Source organism: Piliocolobus tephrosceles, chromosome 10 (assembly GCF_002776525.5).
Source record: "Piliocolobus tephrosceles isolate RC106 chromosome 10, ASM277652v3, whole genome shotgun sequence".
NCBI classification, from domain to species: Eukaryota; Metazoa; Chordata; class Mammalia; order Primates; family Cercopithecidae; genus Piliocolobus; species Piliocolobus tephrosceles.
The window spans coordinates 6,668,088-6,686,635 of record NC_045443.1 but is presented as its reverse complement, the minus strand read 5'-3'; the positions used below and the strand labels follow the sequence as shown (position 1 = coordinate 6,686,635).

Sequence of the window (18,548 nt, the reverse complement as noted above, 5' to 3'; positions counted from 1 at the left end):
GAGAGAGTGGTTTGTCAGGATGGGAGGCGGGGGCAGAGGCCCAGATCCTGAGGGGTGAGATGGGAAAAGCCCTGCACTAGGGCCAGGTAGCCCACCACCATCACACCAACTGACAGAGGAGTAGCAGGTTCTTGTTCCGTTCACTCTCATCTGTTGCCCAAGCTGGAGTGCGCTCACTGCAACCTCCTACCCTTGGGCTCATGGGGTCCTCCCACCTCAGCCTCTGGACACAGGTGCACCACCACACCTGGGTAATTTTTAAAAATATTTTTTATAAAGACAGGGCTTCCCTATATTGCCCAGGCTGTTTTGGAACTCCTGGGCTCAAGGGATCCTCCCACCTCAGCCTCCCAAAGTGCTGGGATTACAGGCAGGCATGCCCAGCCAGGGCAGCCATTTTTATGCACAACTTTCTGTGGGGCTTAGGTGTACCTATGATACATAAATTTACAGTTCTTGATCCCCAAAGTCCTCAGAGCCGGAGGCAGGGTGCCTGGGCCAGGCTTCCTTTGGGAAATGTGGTCCTTGAGGTAGAGTCACGGATGCCGGAGGGTGACCAGCACTACTGGGGAGAGATCTCCTCTGGGAGAGATGCATGCCGAAGGTCCTCTGCCTTCCTCACACCTCTCTGAAAAGACAGGAGGGGGTGTTAGGCGACAGTCAGTGGCAATGGGTGAGAGTCGGGTGAAGAGAGGTGGAGAGCCCGTCTAGCCTCCACCCCTGCTCCAGCACTGCCCTCTTTCTATACTGCATCCCCCGCCCCATACAGACATCCCTGTCTGTCCCCTCCCAGGCCAGCTTCCCTCCAGCACTTACGATGTGGACAGAGGGGTGTCTAGATGAATGATGTGGGGCCCCCGCATCCTCTGCAGCTGGGCCCGAGTCAGCTTCCGTGGCCTGCTGTCCCGGGGCTCCGCGGCACCCTCAATCCTTTGGCTGGCCAGCTCCTCCCGGATCTCTCTGAGCATGTCCTCAGCCCGCATTGGGTGCAGGGATGTGTGGCCAGCTCTCAGGAACAGAGGCCCCTCTTCTTCCTCCTCCCCTGAGGACTCCCAGGGGCTTTCCCCGGCAGAGTCAGCATGGGCTGGGGAGGAGGGAAGCTGGCCCCGAAGCTGGGCCCTGTGCAGTGTTTCCACCACCACATTCCCTCGCACGGAGGCCCCATCTTCTTCCTCAGACCAGGTCGGTGGGTCTCGCTGGGGAAGACTGGCTCCTTTTAGGATTTCTTCTGGCAGTTCAGGCGCACTTCGGCGTTGAGGAGCTTGGGGGTCGGGAGGCTGGGGACGCAGAGGGATGTCCCGGAGGTCCAGGGTGGAGAAGGTGAGGCGAGGGTCCCGCCGAAGGGCTCTTTGGCGTAGACGGCTCAGCGGGGAGCGGGAGCCCTTGGGGGTGCCTGGGATCAAAGTGCCGTAGCCAGAGTCTGAGGTATCATCTGGCACAAAGGGAGCATCTTCATCTGTGTCTTCTGTCACCACCAGGTGGGGGATAATGGTCGGGAACTCAGGAGTCCTACAATTAATGGCAAAGAGTCAGATGCATAGGGGTCAAGTTCAAGTCCAGGGAGTTTCCCTTGATCACTACATCCAGAAACGGCCCCTCCTCCAAACGTATTTTGGTATTGCCTTTCCATCGCACTGCGATTGTTTTTCTCACCTGGCTGGCCAGATTTTAAGCTCCTAAGAGAGTACGGGCTGCCTCTAAACTGTTTTATCCATAGCACCTGGTCCAGGATGTTGTATCAAGTGGGTGGTCAGGATTTTGCTGAGTGGTTCCTGAACTTACTTGATATTATCCTCAATGATCGATTCTTCTTTTCTCCTTAAGCTGCTGCCAAGCAGTGGTGCTATCCCAGATGAACCTCTCACACTCTCCGGGGATTTGGCAGCTCTGCTATTCTGCAAATCCACACCTCCCTTCATTCTCGAGCCTGCTCCTCTCAGGACGCTCCTGTGTGACTCTAGGCTGGCTAACTCTGTAGGCTGTCTGTGCCCTACCCCCCACGCCCGACCCAACACTGCTGATACCGACCTTCCCTACCCTGCCCTATAGCCTGCGTTCCTCTATCCCCAGTTCCACCAAGTGTACAGTGACGCCATTTCTCAGCCTTATGGCTTCCTCCTCTTCCCCTCCCTGTCTGTGGCCCCCTACTCGGGGAGACCTTGTAGTCCGTGTGAGCCTTACCTCCCCTCTGTGCTGCTCTGAGAGCCCTCCAGGGAAGGCGTGGAGGGCCTGGTGCTGGGGGACTCCCTGTCCTGGTCCCGATAGAGGGCCAGGAGCTCCCTCTTCTGTTGAACGTACTCCTCTGCTTTCAGCTTCTGTAGGGTGATCTGGGACGGGACACTTTCATTATTAAGAGCTCTCATTTATTGAGCACTTGCTGTTTGCCAGGCACCCTGCTAAGTGTGTTACATATATTACCTTATTTTATTTTATTTTATTATTTATTGAGATGGAGTCTTACTCTGTCACCCAGACTAAAGTGCAGTGGCACAATCTTGGCTCACTGCAACCTCCACCTGCCAGGTTCAGGCGATTCTCCTGCCTCAGCCTCCTGAGTAGCGTCTGCCACCATGCCCGGCTAATTTTTGTATTTTGGGTAGAGGCAAGGTTTCACCATCTTGGCCAAGCTGGTCTCAAACTCCTGACCTTGTGATCCACCCCACTTGGCCTCCCAAAGCGCTGGGATTACAGGTGTGAGCCACCGCACCTGGCCTACATTACCTTATTTAATCTTTACAAAAACCCCATGAACCAGATATTTTTACCCCTACCTTACTACTGAGACATGAAGACTCTAAGGTTAAGTAACTGCCCAAGGGGGTACTTCTTACAGTAAGAAAGTGGGGTGGTGCCGGGATTTGGTGGCAGCAAACTCTGGAGCTAGTGTTGGGGGTGAGTGGGGTGAATAGAATGGCCCTTTTCCTACCTGTACAGGTCTTCCCGCTTCTCATGTCCCATGGGCAGACCCGTTATCAGGTCTGCCCCCTCCTTCAGGAAGCCCTCCCTGGTTGGTGGTGATGGTGGAATAAGTGTTCTGAATTGGTACTGGTTGCTCCTTCAAGAGCATCCCTCTCCTACCACCTGGGCCTCTGCCCTGAAGCTGGGAGGAGCAGGAGGGCAGAACATGGGCAGAGGTGGGCTTTGTCCTGGGCTGAGGTCTCTGCTGTCCTTCAGAGGGAAGAAAGTTCCTAGAAGGCTGAGGAGAGGACGCATTATATTGTCTGTCTTCCTCTCCCCCTCAGCGATCTCATACAGGTACCATCAGAATGAAATGGAGCCACCTGAGAAAAAATTGTCAAAGCACCTTTGCACATGTGGCCATTGGATACACACCATCGCCCTGTGGTGTGGAGAACATGAATGCTAGCCCATTTTACAGATAAGAAACCTAGACCTAGAGAGGTGAAGTGACTTGCCCAAGGTCCCACAGGTACGGAGAAGCAGAGCTGGGACAGGGCCTTGCTCTTTGAGTCCTAGTTCAGTCAATGCAACACGTTCAAGGACAGCCTTGAAAGGTAAAGAGTTACGAAAGGTCAGTTGTTAGCTTGGGGAGGGGGAGAGGGAGAGGGAAGGAGAGGGAAGAGAAGGTGGTAGAGCTGAGGTTAGAGGCAGAGGCAAGCCTTGACAAAAGGGAGGTACCGGTGGCTGCAGTGGGCAGCACTAATGTCAGCACTTGCTGCTATGGCCATATCATTGTTAAATATTGAAGTCTTCCATGCCAGTAAGGAAATGGCTGCTGCCTGGGTCTCATCCACTTCCCCCACTCCCATGATCTGGCAACTGGGGGGAGAACCTCTGGCACAGCAAAGGACCTCGAGTGCATGCTCCCTTCTGATTGGCTGATGCCCATGCTATACTAATTGTTAAATATTTCCAGTATCTCCCCAGTTTGAAGTATATGAGCCAGCGATTCCTGGGCACCTGGACTTTCCCAAAGCCTCACCAGAACCCTGGGGACAGCTGGGTCAGGACAAGAGATGAAATGGATGAACAGGGATAGGAAAATGACATCAGGCTTATATTTCCAATTCTGCTTTTTCTGGCGCTCCAGTCACTTATTCCCAAGGGCGACAGTCTCATAAGATGTGGTCTGTTGGCCAGAGCAGGGGAGGGTGCCTGGGAGCGGGAAACCTGCCAGGGCTAGGACCTGCGGCAGGACTCCTTCTTTCCCAGGCCTCATCTCCCAACTCCATGTGAAGTGAGGGAAGGAGTGAGAGAAGGGAGGGTGGAGGCGCTGGGCTGACCTGCTTGTCCTGTTGGGGTGCCTTTTTGCCCCACAGGACCCAAATTCAGGTTTGTGTTTGGGGTGCCAGAGGAGGGATGTTATGTGAAAGAAAAGAACTGGAAGGAAGCAGAGTTTCTGTAAGGGACGTCCAATGCCAGCATCTCTGCTCAATTTGTCCCTTGCCCGACCCCAGGAAGAGGCTGGAGGCCGGGAGGAAGCCCTGAGCACAGGGTGGGGGGTTGGGGGAATGGGAAGAATGGGGATGGGCCTCTTCGAGGTGCCTCCCGGTGAGCCCAAAGCCTTTCCAGCAACCCTGGGAGGATTTTCTCGGTTTGGGTAAGAGGAGAGGAAAGGAAAAAGAAATTGGTGCTTGAGCCAGAATGTGACACCCCTACAAAACTGAGAAGAGGAAGGGAGGGCCCCCAGCAGGATTCTTCTTCCTTTGTCCCCGTGGAGAGGAAATGCCTCCTTTCCCTTCTGTCTCTGGGGTGGCTCCTAGATTCACCCACTCTCCTCCCAGAACTCCCCAGTGCTGGACTAAAACCCAGCGTTGAAAGGTGCCCACTGACTTCCTGGGCAACAGATGCGGATGCGTTTCCCCAGTCAGCAGCAAGCCCTACCCAGGCCCAAAGACCATGCCTTTCTCCTAATGATGACAATGGCAAACATTTATGGAGTTCCCATACCGTGCTGGGCCTTGTGCCTGGCCACTCGCGGACTGTCTGTCCTGCGTGCACTGCATTTCCCCAAGAGGTGAAGTAACTCCCTGACAGCTGCTCCGGCCCCTCCTTCAGACCCTGGCTCTTAGCTTCGGCTGCCTCCTTCAGTCTCCCTGCTTTCATTTCTTGGTCGCCATCTCTGACAGCTCTTTCTGTTCCTGTCACTGTTCCTTTTCCTCTTCTCAGTCCCTGGGCATTCCCCAAGATTCAGTCTCTTCTCCCTGGAGAAGCTGACTTTCTCTGAAAGTGTGAGTCATCACAGCTAGACCCGCTAGGAATAAGTCTGCAAGTCAACATTTCTGCCAGGGTGAGAAAACAGTAGTCTGACCCCGGGGATGGCTCCATGAAAAGGAGCAACAGAGACTCTACTGCCCTCTTCAGTTTATAAAGACGGATGGCTCCAGAGAGGATTCCCTAAGAATTTGGTGTAAGACAATAGCAGGAAAAGTAATTTCAAAGTTTCAGTTTTGTTTGTTTTGCTAAGGAAGGCCAGGGAGCCTTGGTGCGTATCTTAGTTATAGATCTTTACAGATCTTTCCTGTTAGCCTGGAGTGAGACTACCAGGGGGCTGAATTGTTTTGCTTAGTAAAATAGGGGTAATTTTTAGTAGCCCTGGGGGTTCTAAAGGGAGGAGGTGAGGGTCTGGCTGTTGTTCTGTGACTAAAAACCAAAAAAAGAGGAGAAAGTTCTGAAGGTGGAGGTGGCAAAGAAAAAAGGCAGCCTGGCACTCACTGCCACCCCCACTGGTTGTCCTGGGGAATTGGGGCTTTAGGAACACTGATGCCACTAGCTTCTGCTTTTGTCCTTGGGCTCCCCTTGAGCCTCTAGCCTTCAGGAAAATTTTTTATTTAACTTTTTTTTTTTTTTTGAGACAAGGTCTCACCCCGCTGTCTAGGTTGTAGTGCAGCAGTGGGAACATAGCTCACCGCAGGCTCTACCTCCCAAGTTCAAGCGATCCTCCCACCTCCGCCTCCTGAGTAGCTGGGACTACAGGCGCACGCCACCACGCCCAGCTAATTTTTGTATTTTGTGTAGAGATGGGGTTTTGCCATGTTGGCCATAGGCTGGGTCTTAAACTTCTGGGCTCAAGCCATCTGCCTGCCTCAGCCTCTCAAAGTGCTGGGATTACAGGAGGTGGGCCACTACGCCTGGCCAAGAAAATCTGATTAACCACCAGCATGATTCACTTGCCAGTCAGTCCAGCCTAGGGGAAAGTGTGTTTAGGCTTAGGCGGAAGTGATAGAGGGAGAGAAGCCCCTGCCACGCAGAGGGGACTGTGAACATAGCTGGAAGCAGGGGACAGGGCAGATGGGAGACCACTCTCATCATAAAACCCACCGTCCTCTCCTTGGGGTGTGTCTTTTGTCCTTATTTTTCACCTGAATTCCGGGTCTTTCTTTCTGTATTTCCCAAAGCCCCTAAGATATCTCCACTAGGGTATATCTTGGCTGCCTCAATTTCAAAGGGCTGCTGTTTAAATATTCCTACCCTAAAGCCACCTCACCGAGGAAGCAATAACTAAACAAACGCGTTTCCCTTTCCCTTTCTAATGACTGCATTTCTCTCTGGGGTCCCATTGCCAATGCAGTCTTCCAAACTGAAACTTCAGGAGGCCAGTTGTGCTCTTTGCCCCTGGGTATCTGGAGTTCCTGAGCCTGTGCCCAGTGCTGGCACCAGGCTGTGTGCCTAAGCTGAAAGACAGCTTTGAATCTCCCTAGGAAGCAGGTACTGTTATTGTGTATATCTGTTTTGCAGTTGAAGAAATTGAAGTTGAGGGAGGTCATATAACTTTCACAAGGTCTCATGAAAAATCACATGGATTTTTCTGAATTCAGTATAGACTTTAACCACAGTGTCCCTAAAGCTCCCGTCTCTTCCCTCTTCTTTAGCTCCTTTCTTCTCCTTCGTTTTTTGTCCCTTTTTGCAATGTCTCCCTAAGGCCGTGGCACTAAACCTTCCATGTTTCACACCCAAACTAGTACAATAAACGTCCTGTCACCAATTTCTCCCTCCTCCAGCCCACCTAGCACACTGCTACCTGATTTCCTGAAAACCCAATTCAAGAGGAAACCCACTGATTTCACCCTTGCTCAAGAATGCATGGCAGGGTCATGCACGGTGGCTCACACCTGTAATCTCAGCACTTTGGGAGGCCGAGGTATGCAGATCGTTTAAGCTCAGGAGTTCAAGACCAGCCTTGGCAACATGGCAAGACCCTGTCTCTACAAAAAAATGCAAAAAATTAGCCAGGTGTGGTGGTGCACACCTGCAGTCCCAGCTACGTGGGAGGTTAAGGTGGGAGACCCACCTGAGCCCAGGAAGTTGAGGTAGCAGTGAGCTGAGATCATGCCACTGCACTCTAGCCTGGGCAATAGAGTAAGACTCTGTCTTAAAAAAAAAAAAAAAGGATTCACGGTGGGCTATCTCTTGTCGACCCTATTCAACCCAAGCCCATCCAGGCCACAGGGTTCTGCAGCTCTGAGGTTCTGTAGAATCTGGCCTCTTACCACGCACTCACACAAACCCTGTGCTCCAGACTTAGGCAGATATGGCCGTTACTCCAGAAATATATCCAGCCCAATTGGTCCTCTGATTCTTCTGCTCATGGTCTTCCCATCCTTAAAAGTCCAACTCAAATCTTCACCCCCTTTGGCCATTCCACTCCTGTAGTGGGTGGAATAGTGGCCCCCCAAAAGATAGATATATCTGTGTCCTACCCTCTGGAACCTGTGAATGTGACCTGATTTCGAAGAAGAGTCTTTGCAGATTTGCAGAGATCCTGAGAGCTCAAGATGAGCTCTCCCTGGATTTAGGGTGGGCTCGAAATCTAACCCTCATGTCTTTGTAAGAGAAGGGAGGGGGAAATCTGGACACAGACATACAGAGAGGAAGGCCATGGGAAGACAGAAAAAGAGATTGGAATTTTGTTGCCAGAAGCCACGGAACACCTGGGGCAACCAGGAGCTAGAAGAGGCAAGGAGGGATTTTCCCCTAGAGCCTTCAGAGGAAACTCAGCTCTGCCAACACCTTGGTTTGAAAGCTCTGGCCTCCAGAACTGTGAGAGATTAAGCTTCTGATATATTTTAGGTCATCAAGTTTATGGGACCTAATACAGCTCCATTTGCATCTCTCTTCTTTTGAACTCCTCCTGCTTTTTATCTGCTCACATCACTCCCCTGCCCGGCCCTTTCACTGGCCCTCTGTCATCCAAAGGACAAAGCTCACCTATAGGATCCCTTATCATGACATCCAGAGATGGGCATGACCTGACCTGGTGGCACCTACCCTCCAGCCTCTCCCTGCTGCATCTACTTTTGTACTTTATACTGTAGCAATACTAATAGGGGCAGTTCTCTCAACACACGCAACTATTTCACATTTCTGGCCTTTGCACTTTCTGCTCCTCCATGTGGAATGCCCTTCCCTTCCACCCTTGACTCCCTGACATACTCCTGGGTATCCTCTCAAATGGTGCTCAGACATCAGCTCCTCTGTGTTCCTTCCAAAAAGACCCAGCAGACAATGCATTGCTCCCTTCTCTATCCCGGCTTCATTCTACATAACGTCTTTCTATTATTTGTATACTAATTACTCTAACTAGGCTACAGCACCTATGCCTTGAAGGCAGGAATGGTGGTTTATTCTTTTCTGATTCCCTAGCACCCAGCCCTGGTGCCTGTACTCAGCAAGTGCCCTGTAAATGTCTGCAAATGGAAGATGACTTCTAGAAGTTAATCATTTCAGGCTGTACAAACCTTCAGGGGATGCCATGTCTTGGGCTCTCCCAGTGGCTGGCACAGTAGCTGGCCAAAGGCTTTTTCCATCTTCTGATGGATGGTGGAGGCTCTGCCTCCCTCTTTGGGGCACATCAGATTGTCCAGTCTGAACCTGAATCCACCCCAGCCTCTCTCTCCTCCTCCCCTCTGTGCTCCCATCTTCCTTCCTTCCTTCCTTCCTTCCTTCCTTCCTTCCTTCCTTCCTTCCTTCCTTCCTTCCTTCCCTCCTCCCTCCCTCCCTCCCTCCTTCCTTCCTTCTTTTTTTCTTCAGGGTCTCACTCTGTCACCTAGGCTGGAGTGCAGTGGCACAATCTCAGGTCACTGCAACCTTCACATCCTGGGCTCAAGTGATTCTCCTGCCTCAGCCTCCAGAGTAATTGGGACTAGAGGCACACACCACCATGCCTGGCTAATTTTTGTATTTTTAGTAGAGACAGGGTTTCACCATGTTGGCCAGCTGGTCTCAAACTCCTGGCCTCAGGTGATCCGCCTGCCTCGACCTCCCAAAGTGCTAAGATTACAGGTGTGAGCCACCACCGTGCTCCCATTTCTGAGCTCTGGGGACCCCTGCCCATGCCTCCCCATCCCTGGCTTTCTCGTACCTGAGCCTGCTGGGTCTTCTCCAGCCACCGGGCACGGTCTGTAGGACTGGGACAGTACACAATGAGGGCGCTGGAGACACACTGGAATTCAGTGAGGTGGATCAGCAGGAAGCTGTCTGGATGGAGGAGACAACCTTCGAGAGGCCAGCCTTTATTTGATCTCCATCCCAGCCCCTCCTTCCCCTCGCTAAGAAGAGGGAGAAGAAAAGGCTCCCCGCAGGAAGGACATACGAGGGTCTCTCAGGGGTTGGCACACGAGCTTCTCCAGCATGAGAGGGGGCCGGATGACCTTGGCTTTGTCCACTTTGCGTTGGGGCTTGGTCACGAGGAGCACATCGGAGAAGAGGAACAGGTACACATCCAGCTGGGGGTAGGGGCGTAAGGGAAAAAGACAGGGTCAGCTGGAGCCAGGGGCAGGGCTGGTCCAGGAGGAGGCACAGGCATGGTGCTCAGGCACACAGGGACACACGCAGAGCCCAAATGCAGGAGTGGCCAGGGCCGTCACTTTGGTCCCATCTCCCAATTTACAGGCAGGGAAAGTGGCTGGCTCAGGGTCACACAAATGACTGGGGCTTAGCCAGAACCACATCCTTTTCCCAAAACCCCTCTTCTCCCACTTCTGGTGTTTCTGCCTCTTACCTTCTCCCACCATGCCCCGTCCCCTCCACTCTGTCCACAGCACCCTCACCTTCCCTTCTCGTCCCTCCTTCACTCGCACGGGTCCCTCCAGCAGCAGCTGTCTGGTGTGCTCAGAGGCAACCCCCAGCATGGGAGATGTCAGGTCCAGGGTGGAGAATGGACGCAGGTTCTGAGGGACACAGAGGGGAGGGGTCAGGGTGCTCGGCAGGCTGCCTGGACTTCCTGGCCAAGAGCAGCTCCTGGTTCCGCCACCAACACCTTTCTGTTTCTGTCCTTCCCCCATGAGCTAGAGGAAGCCTCCCAGTGCCTGCTTTTTACTCTTCTGACCTCTACCCCTTGGCCTGTCACCACCGGGAAGGAATGGTGGACACCCTCGTGGCACCCAAGCATGGGGCGTTCTGGCCTTGCCAGGCCCCCCTTCACCAGTGTCCCTGGGACCTTGCTTTTCCTGGGCCCCTTCCCTCTGCCCTCTCACCTTCTCCACCTCATCACTGGGTGGCTCCAGCACCTCGTAGGGCCCAATGCGTTGGGCTGCAGCCACCAAGCTCTCTTGCTCTTCGCCCTGGCGGACCTGCCCATTGATGTGTCGCAGGAATGACTCCACGGCTTCGATCTAGGTAGGGTTGGGGGTGCGGGAGGAGGGACGGCTCAGCGCCTCTCCCAACCAACGCCAGCCACAGCACAGCGCTACACTGTCACAGACACACTAAGAAAGAGACCCCCTTCCCAGTCCCTGACGCACCAGAGTCCTAGACCCCCCTGGAGCACCTACCATGGCATTCAGGGCCTCTTGGGCACGCGCCTCGGGGCTCCTCTTGAGCACAGCATGCAGCAGCAGTGGGTACTTGGTGATGCGCTGGTGGGGCTTGATGAGCAAGTCACAGAGCATCTGCCTCCCGGAGCGCTTGTGCTTCTCACACCACTGCAGGGAAGGCGGGTGGGGCTCAGGGTTTGCTCCCTCCTGCCCTGCCTAGTGGTGAACTCAGCCTCAGGCTGAGCTGGAGACCGGCTGGCTAAGACGCACCCGTCCCCCTCCCCGGCACCTTCTCCCACCTGCACGAAGGCATGGAAGAGAGGGTTAGTTTCTTGCTGCTCTCGGGCGTAAGCCATGGTCTGCTTCACTCGGAGGCAGTACTGGACATACGGGTGGAACCTCCGGCCAAACTGGAGAGACAGATACAGGAGGTGGGGAGCGGGCACGGGGAGAAGACCATGAATACGGGCTCTGGCTGCAGGACCCGGGAGCAGGTGAAGAGAGGCTCATGGAGGCCCTTAGCCCAGCTCCTGATAGTCCCTCCCTCCCGGGATCCTCCCAGGAATGCTCTCAAGGCTAGGCCCCTCTCTCTGGATTCCAGGGAGGACCCTGAGGTCCCGACGCGGACCTAGAGCTGTCTGAACTCCCTCCATCCACAGTGCTACTGGGGCCTGCTGCTCTGAACTTACTCTCCCACCATCAATAATTCAGCTGCACCGTTTTCAGGACATTGCAGATCCCATTTCACCCTGGGGGTGGGGTGGCGGCCTAAGGGTTTTCTCAGAAGCCTTGCTCCTGTGGAGGGGGTGCCTACGGCTCCCAGGAGAAGTACGCTTCCGTCTCTACCCCACTGCAACTTCTTCCTGCAGGGCTCACATTTTCCCGGCTAGGTAACATTGTAGAAGAAAGTCAGACCCTAGGCCCTCTTGCTTTCTCTTGTCACTCTTCTCCACGCCCCGGGTGCCTCCTGTGGCCTTTTACCCCCGCCCAAGTCATCTTAAGGGTCCCCTCACTTAGGCCCCATTGGCTGCACCCAGCTTTTGTAGTTGATGGGAGCCGAGGTGCGACCCTCCCCTGAGACAGCGGCGTTTTCATCTCATAAGGGCCCCCAGAAGAACAAGGAACCTGTGGCACAGAGCTCAGACGTGTGGCATGAAGGGAGGAGGTGAGGTGATATTAGGGGTAGGGGCTATGTCCTGTGGCCCTTCAGATCACAGAGAGTTGCATACTGCGGGCATGCCCTACACACAGGACCCCCACGGGCTCCCAGTCCTGCCCCATCTGGACACAGCCCTTCACAGGCCTCACCGTCAGGAAGCCACTTTCCAGACCAATGGGGTCCAGGGGCTGGCCCGAGGCCCGAGTTTCCTCCAGGGTGGGCCCCAGCACCTCCTCCCAAAAGCTCCGGTGGGTTCGAATCAGGCTGGGGACATTTCCAAACAGGGTCTCAGCTGACACCTGGAGGAGGGAGCAGAACTGAGCAGCACACCTTTGGCAGGTCACCAGGGGTGGCACTGGCCCGGGAAAGGTGAGGACTCTAAGCTTGGACAGCAGGGGCGGGGGTGAAGACGGATGAATGGGGCAGTGGGCCTGGAAGATCTCAAGGATGCCAGTCTGGGAAATGGGGGGCCTGTGGCCTGCTTAGAGTCCCCAATAACACGGAAGTAGGGAGGGCAAGGCGTCCCAAAAAACAGGGCAGTGGGAATTTAGACAGGGATGGCTGCAGGGCCCACCCTCATCCCCAGGCTCAGAGCTCGGGCTGTGCCAGGATCCCCCCCTGAGCACCCACTCACTTCCGTCAGCAGTCCCACTCGCTGCAAGTTCAGCAGGCCAGCGGCTAGGAGCTGCGGGGAGGGGGATGAGGGTCTCAGGACCCAGCGCAGCCCTTCAGTGTCACCTCCCACCCCCCATCAACTTCAGTACTGCTGACCTATCTTCCTGGCTCCCAGAGTGGCCTGAAATCCTGCCCCTCCCTCCCCCAGTGACCTGTCTTCCAGTCTGGGAGAATGGGGGATCATGCAGTGAAGATGGGGCCGGGGCTGGGGCTGAGGGAGGCTCACGTCGGTCATGATCTTGAGCTTTCTCACGTAGATCAGCTCGGTGGTCAGGAGCTCCCACAGGGCCTCCTGTTGGTGGCACAGCTCCCGGCTCATCTCCTGGGGTGGGGAGAATGCTGGTTCAGTTGGGGAATGATAATTAGAATGGCATGTATCAGCTGCTAAGTGCTACTGGATCCACTTCATAGGTTCTAGGAACTTTGTACATGACCATGAACTTTTAATCCTCAAACCAATGTGTAGGTGGTATTATCCCCACTTTACATATGCGGTAACTGAGGCCCAGAGAACTTTACTGTCTTGACCAAGGTCTCACTAGTAAGTGGCAGAGCTGGGGTCTGAACCCAGATCAACACGTTTCCAGATGCTTTTTCCACATGACCCCACTACCCAAGGCCTTTCCCTCCTCTAGAGCAGAATCTGTGTCTGCATTCACGCCGTGGGGACGGACTCACATTGTGAGTTTCAGGCTCACCTTGTGCCCAGGCACCAGCTCCCTCCAGGACTTCTCGATGACCAGGCCGCTGTCGCCACCCTCTCCTATCTCCCAGTGCCGCCGGTCCTCAGGGGGCAGCCGGGGCATCCCAAACATGCTGAAAGTGTGCAGCCTCACCTCCAGCTCATGGGCCTTGGTGACTTCCTGGGGGAGCCAAGCAGGGCATCAGCTCTGGCCACATCCTTGGCACCCAGCCACAGGGCTCCAGGAGGGCTGTGTGTGTGTGCATGTGTGTTTAAGTGTGTGTGTGTCTGGAATGGGAGATGGCAGGCAGCACTGAGTATGAGTGGGGACACGGAGGCCTGGAGGACAGGGGTCGGCCCCAGTTGGGATTCCGGGGAAAAAGGCATTGCTGGAATGTGGGTGAAGAGGCACCCTGCTCTGCAGAAAGATCCCTGGAGAGGGGTCTGATCTAGGCTCCCTGACAGGAAAGAGGCCTTCCATGGGTCTCCTGAATCAGAATGAGGTAGGGGAGGGACAGAAACAGACACACAGAGGGAACTTCAAGTGAATCAGAACAAGACTTAGAGAACCAGTGGTCTCAGGCACCACTTTGACAATTTGCCCATAAAATGGCATTTTTTTATGAAGCAGCATGGCTTACATTTTACAGGTTTCTTTTTTCTTTTTCTTTTCCTTTTTTTGAGATGAGTTTTGCTATTGTCGCCCAGGCTGGAGTGCAGTGGCACAATCTCGGCTCACTGCAACCTCCACCTCCTGGGTTCAAGCGATTCTCCTGCCTCAGCCTCCTTAGTAGCTGGGATTACAGGTGCCCGCCATGATGCCCAGCTAATTTTTTTTGCATTTTTACTAGAGACGGGGTTTCACCATGTTGGCCAGGCTGGTCTCGAACTCCTGACCTCAGGTGATCCACCCATCTCGGCCTTCCAAAGTGCTGGGATTACAGGCGTCAGCCTCCGCGCCCGGCCCATTTTACAGGTTTCTTTGGCACCAAGTAATGTGAGCAACAGACACTCCTGACCCTCACTCACTCCATCCGAATGTGGCTGGAGAGGAGGGGTGAGGCTCACAGAGGCGGCGAAGGATGGTATGGTCCTGAGGATGGAGGGAGCATACCTGACTCTCAGCGACTTGGTAATTTGACTTGGTAATTTTCAAAAACTGAAAGCTCAATATCAATTGTTTGTCCACATTTAATCAAAGTGTCTCAAGTCAAAGTCCCTGGTTGCCGTGCATGGACCAAGGAGAGCTATGTCCCTGAGGGGCCCTAGGCAGAGCCATGTCTGACTGGCAGGCAGCAGCCTCCTGGACCTGTGGTCTCAGCCCCCGGGGCTTGCCGGTCATCTGTGGAGTCATCACAACTGAGGCTGTATGCGTGGGGATGGGAGGAGAGGGACCCCCTTTACCTTGAGTTTGGGGGCGTGAGGCAGGCCAGCCCCCACATGGCCCCCGTGCCTCTTCTCGGGCTCTGGATCTCGCAGTCTCATGGGTGACAGGCCTCGGGACTGGCCGGAACCCCTGACAAAGGGGTCATACTGCTGGAGGCGTCGGCGACTGGGATCCTGGGAGAGGAGTAGGGGAAGTTCTGGGGGTGCCTCCCTTTCTCCAGAAACCCCAGAGAGGTAGTAGGGGGGCTGTCTTGGCTCTAGATGTTGTTCCCCCACCCTGGTAAGTCGGGCTGGCTCACTTCTCCCTGCAAACCAGTTTGGTGTGGGCTGCTCCTGCCCTGAGTCACAGTGGCCGCTGCCAGCAAGGCTAAGCTGAGTGGGCAGGGGCATGACAGCCTGGCTCCCCGAGTGGGCCTGGGGCAGAAGTGGGGCCTCTTCACGAGCAGGTGCACAGGCACACACATGCCCGGGCTCTGGTGTGTGTGCCCCCACTGCCTTCTGCTCTCCGTGCCACAAGGGGTGCATGGACAAGGCATGGTGCATACAGCATTCTGGTCTCATAACTTTCCTTGTCTGTGACCAGCCTCCCTCACACATGGGGACGAGGGCACACACATGTGCAGCCTCCTCCCCAGGGGCGTGCAGCCTGCATCCCATCCAGCTGGGAGTGACTGCCCTTCCGTGTGAAAGGCTGAGGCCACTGCCAGCACACAGCTCCTCCCAGAGCAGGCCTGGTCACATTCCTTCATTTGCCTGTGGCCTGAATTACCCCACATGCTTCCTAGTCTCCCTTCTCCCCCACAGCCTAGGAAAGTCCCATCTCCACAGGCAAAATTCTCGTGCGGTGAGGCAGGGGATATCCCAGCCACAAGCAGAACTGTCCTCAACGTGGAGGGGAAGCCTGCAGGCTGAGGGACAGACTTGACTTCCACACCCCTCTCCTTGGTCAGGATTGGAGGAGGGCCAGGCAGGTCGGGCCAGGGGTGGAGCCAAGGCAGGCACCCTCCTGTCCCTACCCACCACTGGAGGAGTAGGGACACCCTGAACCTTTGCTCTTCTTCATCCTGACTCCGGAAGAGGCAGATCTCAGGAAGCCCTCAAACTCCTGCCAAGCAGAGGCGGGTGCCTGGGAGGCGCCAGCTCTGGGGTTTGATGACCTTACCCGCAGCTCTGTCTGAGACCTGTCTAACAGCACTCCTCTACGGGCCTGGCTTCTCCTGGCTCTGCCTTTCCTGCCCAGCTGTCTGGGACTGGGGTGTGACATCCCTGGAGCCTGGCCCTGTCACTGCCCTCCTCTCCCCCGCAACCCAGGAAGGAAGAGTAGGGTAAGGGGCAGGAATAGCTCAATCTCTGAACCTGTAAGGGGACAGAGGCTCCACAGCCTGGGTGTCCTCCCTCCTGCCCCACCAGGTCACTTTTGGGGCACAGTCTGGACTCACCAGCACAAGGCCTCCTCGGGGATAGAGACTGCCAGCAGTGCTCTGAGCGGAGGCTCGATGCCGACCCCCATAAGTCTCAATGCGGGAGGCCACGAGTCCTTGGAGGGGGCCCTCATTTGGAGGACCAAAGGCCTTCATCCCTTCTCTGCTGGGTCACCTCCAAAGGGCCATATCTTCAATGTCCAGGAGAAAGAGGTCCCCTAGGGCTGCAAGAGAGAAAAGAGAGGAATGGAAGGGCCATTCCCAATCAGCGAATGGCACCAGGTGGGAGACCAACACTGCTGTGGGACCTGGGCAGGAGGGTATGGTGGGGGAGGAGAGGGCCAAGGGCTTAGTCACTTGTTGGGGGGAACGTGGCTACCTCATCTATGACTTGATGGGAGTAGGGTAGGTCCAGGTACATACTGTGTAGGAAGCCCCTTGGACATGTACCTGCTCTCTCACATGTGTGCATATTTGAGGTACCAGCTCCTGCACTGGTCTCAAATGGGAACAAGGGTCACAGACAGGTCTCGGGCTTTCTGGATACACCCAGGTGGGAGGGTTCTCCCTGCACCTAGATATAACCCCATCCCCTCCCCCATATAAAGCCTGGGAAAAAGCTGGAGGGAGGCCATGGTGGGTGGGGTGGGCTGGGAGTGGGGGTGGCTGGAGACAGCCCAGTCTGCCACCAGTTTTTGTACAGCCTGCAAGCCTTTACATATTCACACAGTTGAAACAATTTCTGCCCCCCTGCAAAAAAAAACACCAATATTTTGGGACAAGTAAATATATGATATTCAAATTCAGTGTCCATAAATAGAGTTTTGCTGGAATCCACCCTCCTCTGCTGGTCTCCTAATAATCTGTGACCGCTTTCTTGCTAGTTGGGACAGACGGTGTAGGCCTCAAAGTCTCTAATATTTATTGTCTGGCCTTTACTGAAAGGCTTGCCGGTCTCTTACCCGAACCCTCCCGGCCACAGACAGGGAGGTCAGTGGGGCCAGCTGTCCGGCCACCGGCCTTAGAGATCAGTCAAATAGAAGAGTTTCTCGGGCTATATATTTGGTCCTCCCCAGCCTCTGGGAACACCACCATGGAGCTGGTGGCCAGGCGTGGGGCTCCATCCCTCCCGGCTAAACCTGGAGGGAGGGCCCGCCCTCGAGTGGGCAGGGCCTGGAAGAGGACAGGCCTCCTAAGGGGCGGTGGGCTCAAGGAGGCTGCGCAGGTGCTTGTGCCCCGACCAGGTGAGCCTGAGGTCCCGACTCAACCCTCCCTTACTTTCCTCCGATTTAGGAGCAGAGGAGGAAACGTTCGCTGTCCCTCCTGCCGCCTCCCAATAGTCCTCCCTCCGAGGGCGCTGTCTCCCTCGCACTGCTCCCTACCCAGGGTCGTTTCTCAGCCTAGCCCCCGGCTCCCCTCCTCCCGCCTTCGGGAGGCCAGGCCTTCCTTCCGCTTCGCCCCGGCTTCCAGACCCCGGGTCCCGGCCGCCCCGCCCCTGGCCGCGCAGCCCTCCGGCCTCTCACCTGTGCTCACAGGTGTCACCGCACCCGCTGCCCTGCGCCGCCCTCCCCGCCCGCGGGGCTCCCCGTCGCCGTCGGCTCCCAGGCGATGCCAGTCAGCCCCGATGCCCGGCCTGGGACTGGGATCGAGCGGCCCGCCAGAGCGGGACAGCGCGGGGCCGGGCGAGGAGGGCGGGTACCGGGCTGGCCCCTCCCTACCGCCAGCACCGCTCGGGGCGGAGGGGCGGGACCCTGGGGACCGAGCAGCCCCCGCCCTCCCGCAGCCACCGCCTCCCCTGGCGAGGACAGATCCCGTGGCGGTGCCCTCCTGTCCCCTTTTCGGTCGCACCTGAACTCAACACCCGCCGGCCGAGCGGGAGGGCTGGGACCGCGCGCCCTCCCCTCCAGGCCAGACCCCCGCGAGGCGCTGCAGTAATGAGGGCTGAGTGCGGGGCGGGGCGCCGCCGGGGCGGCGGCGAGGGTGACGAGCTGTAGCAGGCACCCCTCTCTCCTACTGATCGCGGCAGGTGGCCGACTCTCCCGTCCTCCCGCTGCCTCGGCCTAGACCCCTAGGCAGGCAGGGAGCCCGCCTGCCACCTGGAGGGGCGGGGGTCCCATTGCTGCTGTGGAGTCCAAAGTGTGAGCCTTATCTCTCAGAGGGCCGGCTGGCCTGCCTGGTGGAAGGTAATGGTGGAAGGCTGTCCTGGACTTTGCCTTTGCTCCAGCGATAGGGCCTGGTGTCCAGCTGAGGCCTGACCGGCACTTCTCCACCCTCCTACTTCACGTGCAAATAAGCCCACTCCCGGCTACACCAGGGTCACCCAGCCCTTGCAGTGGCTGCTAAAATAGATGATATGGGACCGGGTGCGGTGGCTCACGCCTGTAATCCCAACACTTTGGGAGGCCAAGGCGGGCAGATCACAAGGTCAGCAGTTCCAGACCAGCCTAGTCCATATGGTGAAACCCCGACTCTACTAAAAATACAAAAATTAGCTGGGCGTGGGGATGGGC

At 55.9% G+C, this 18,548-nt stretch overlaps 1 protein-coding gene across 3 annotated transcripts; it reads right to left on the bottom strand.

The window, feature by feature from the left end:
* Window positions 1-252: 252 nt before the first annotated feature.
* PLEKHG6 (pleckstrin homology and RhoGEF domain containing G6) lies at window positions 253-17,966 on the bottom strand. Of its 3 annotated transcripts, none has more exons than XM_023232457.2 (16): window positions 17,887-17,966; window positions 16,057-16,262; window positions 14,636-14,791; window positions 13,248-13,412; window positions 12,776-12,871; window positions 12,509-12,559; window positions 12,024-12,173; window positions 11,015-11,125; window positions 10,734-10,883; window positions 10,437-10,574; window positions 10,011-10,130; window positions 9,554-9,686; window positions 9,323-9,438; window positions 2,182-2,327; window positions 817-1,509; window positions 253-628 (listed from the first exon to the last, which is right to left on the bottom strand). In XM_023232457.2, exons 2-16 carry the CDS (start codon window positions 16,192-16,194, stop codon window positions 619-621), a joined length of 2,373 nt encoding a protein of 790 aa, XP_023088225.1. In that variant the 5' UTR covers window positions 16,195-16,262; window positions 17,887-17,966; the 3' UTR covers window positions 253-618. The 3 variants fall into 3 exon arrangements, with proteins under 3 accessions (XP_023088225.1, XP_023088226.1, XP_023088227.1); XM_023232458.2 differs by lacking the exon at window positions 17,887-17,966 and adding an exon at window positions 17,317-17,478; XM_023232459.2 differs by lacking the exons at window positions 16,057-16,262; window positions 17,887-17,966 and adding an exon at window positions 15,233-15,771.
* Between the last annotated feature and the right edge of the window lie 582 nt (window positions 17,967-18,548).

Excerpts from the sequence above, each read along its gene's own strand:
- PLEKHG6 (XM_023232457.2), bottom strand. The coding sequence starts at position 16,194 with ATGAAGGCCTTTGGTCCTCCAAATGAGGGCCCCCTCCAAGGACTCGTG. Across the intron at positions 12,560-12,775 it reads AGCTCAAGATCATGACCGAC|CTCCTAGCCGCTGGCCTGCT; the intron begins GTGAGCCTCCCT and ends CCCTCCCCGCAG. Across the intron at positions 9,439-9,553 it reads CCAACCCCTGAGAGACCCTC|ACAGCTTCCTGCTGATCCAC; the intron begins GTATGTCCTTCC and ends TCCTCCATCCAG.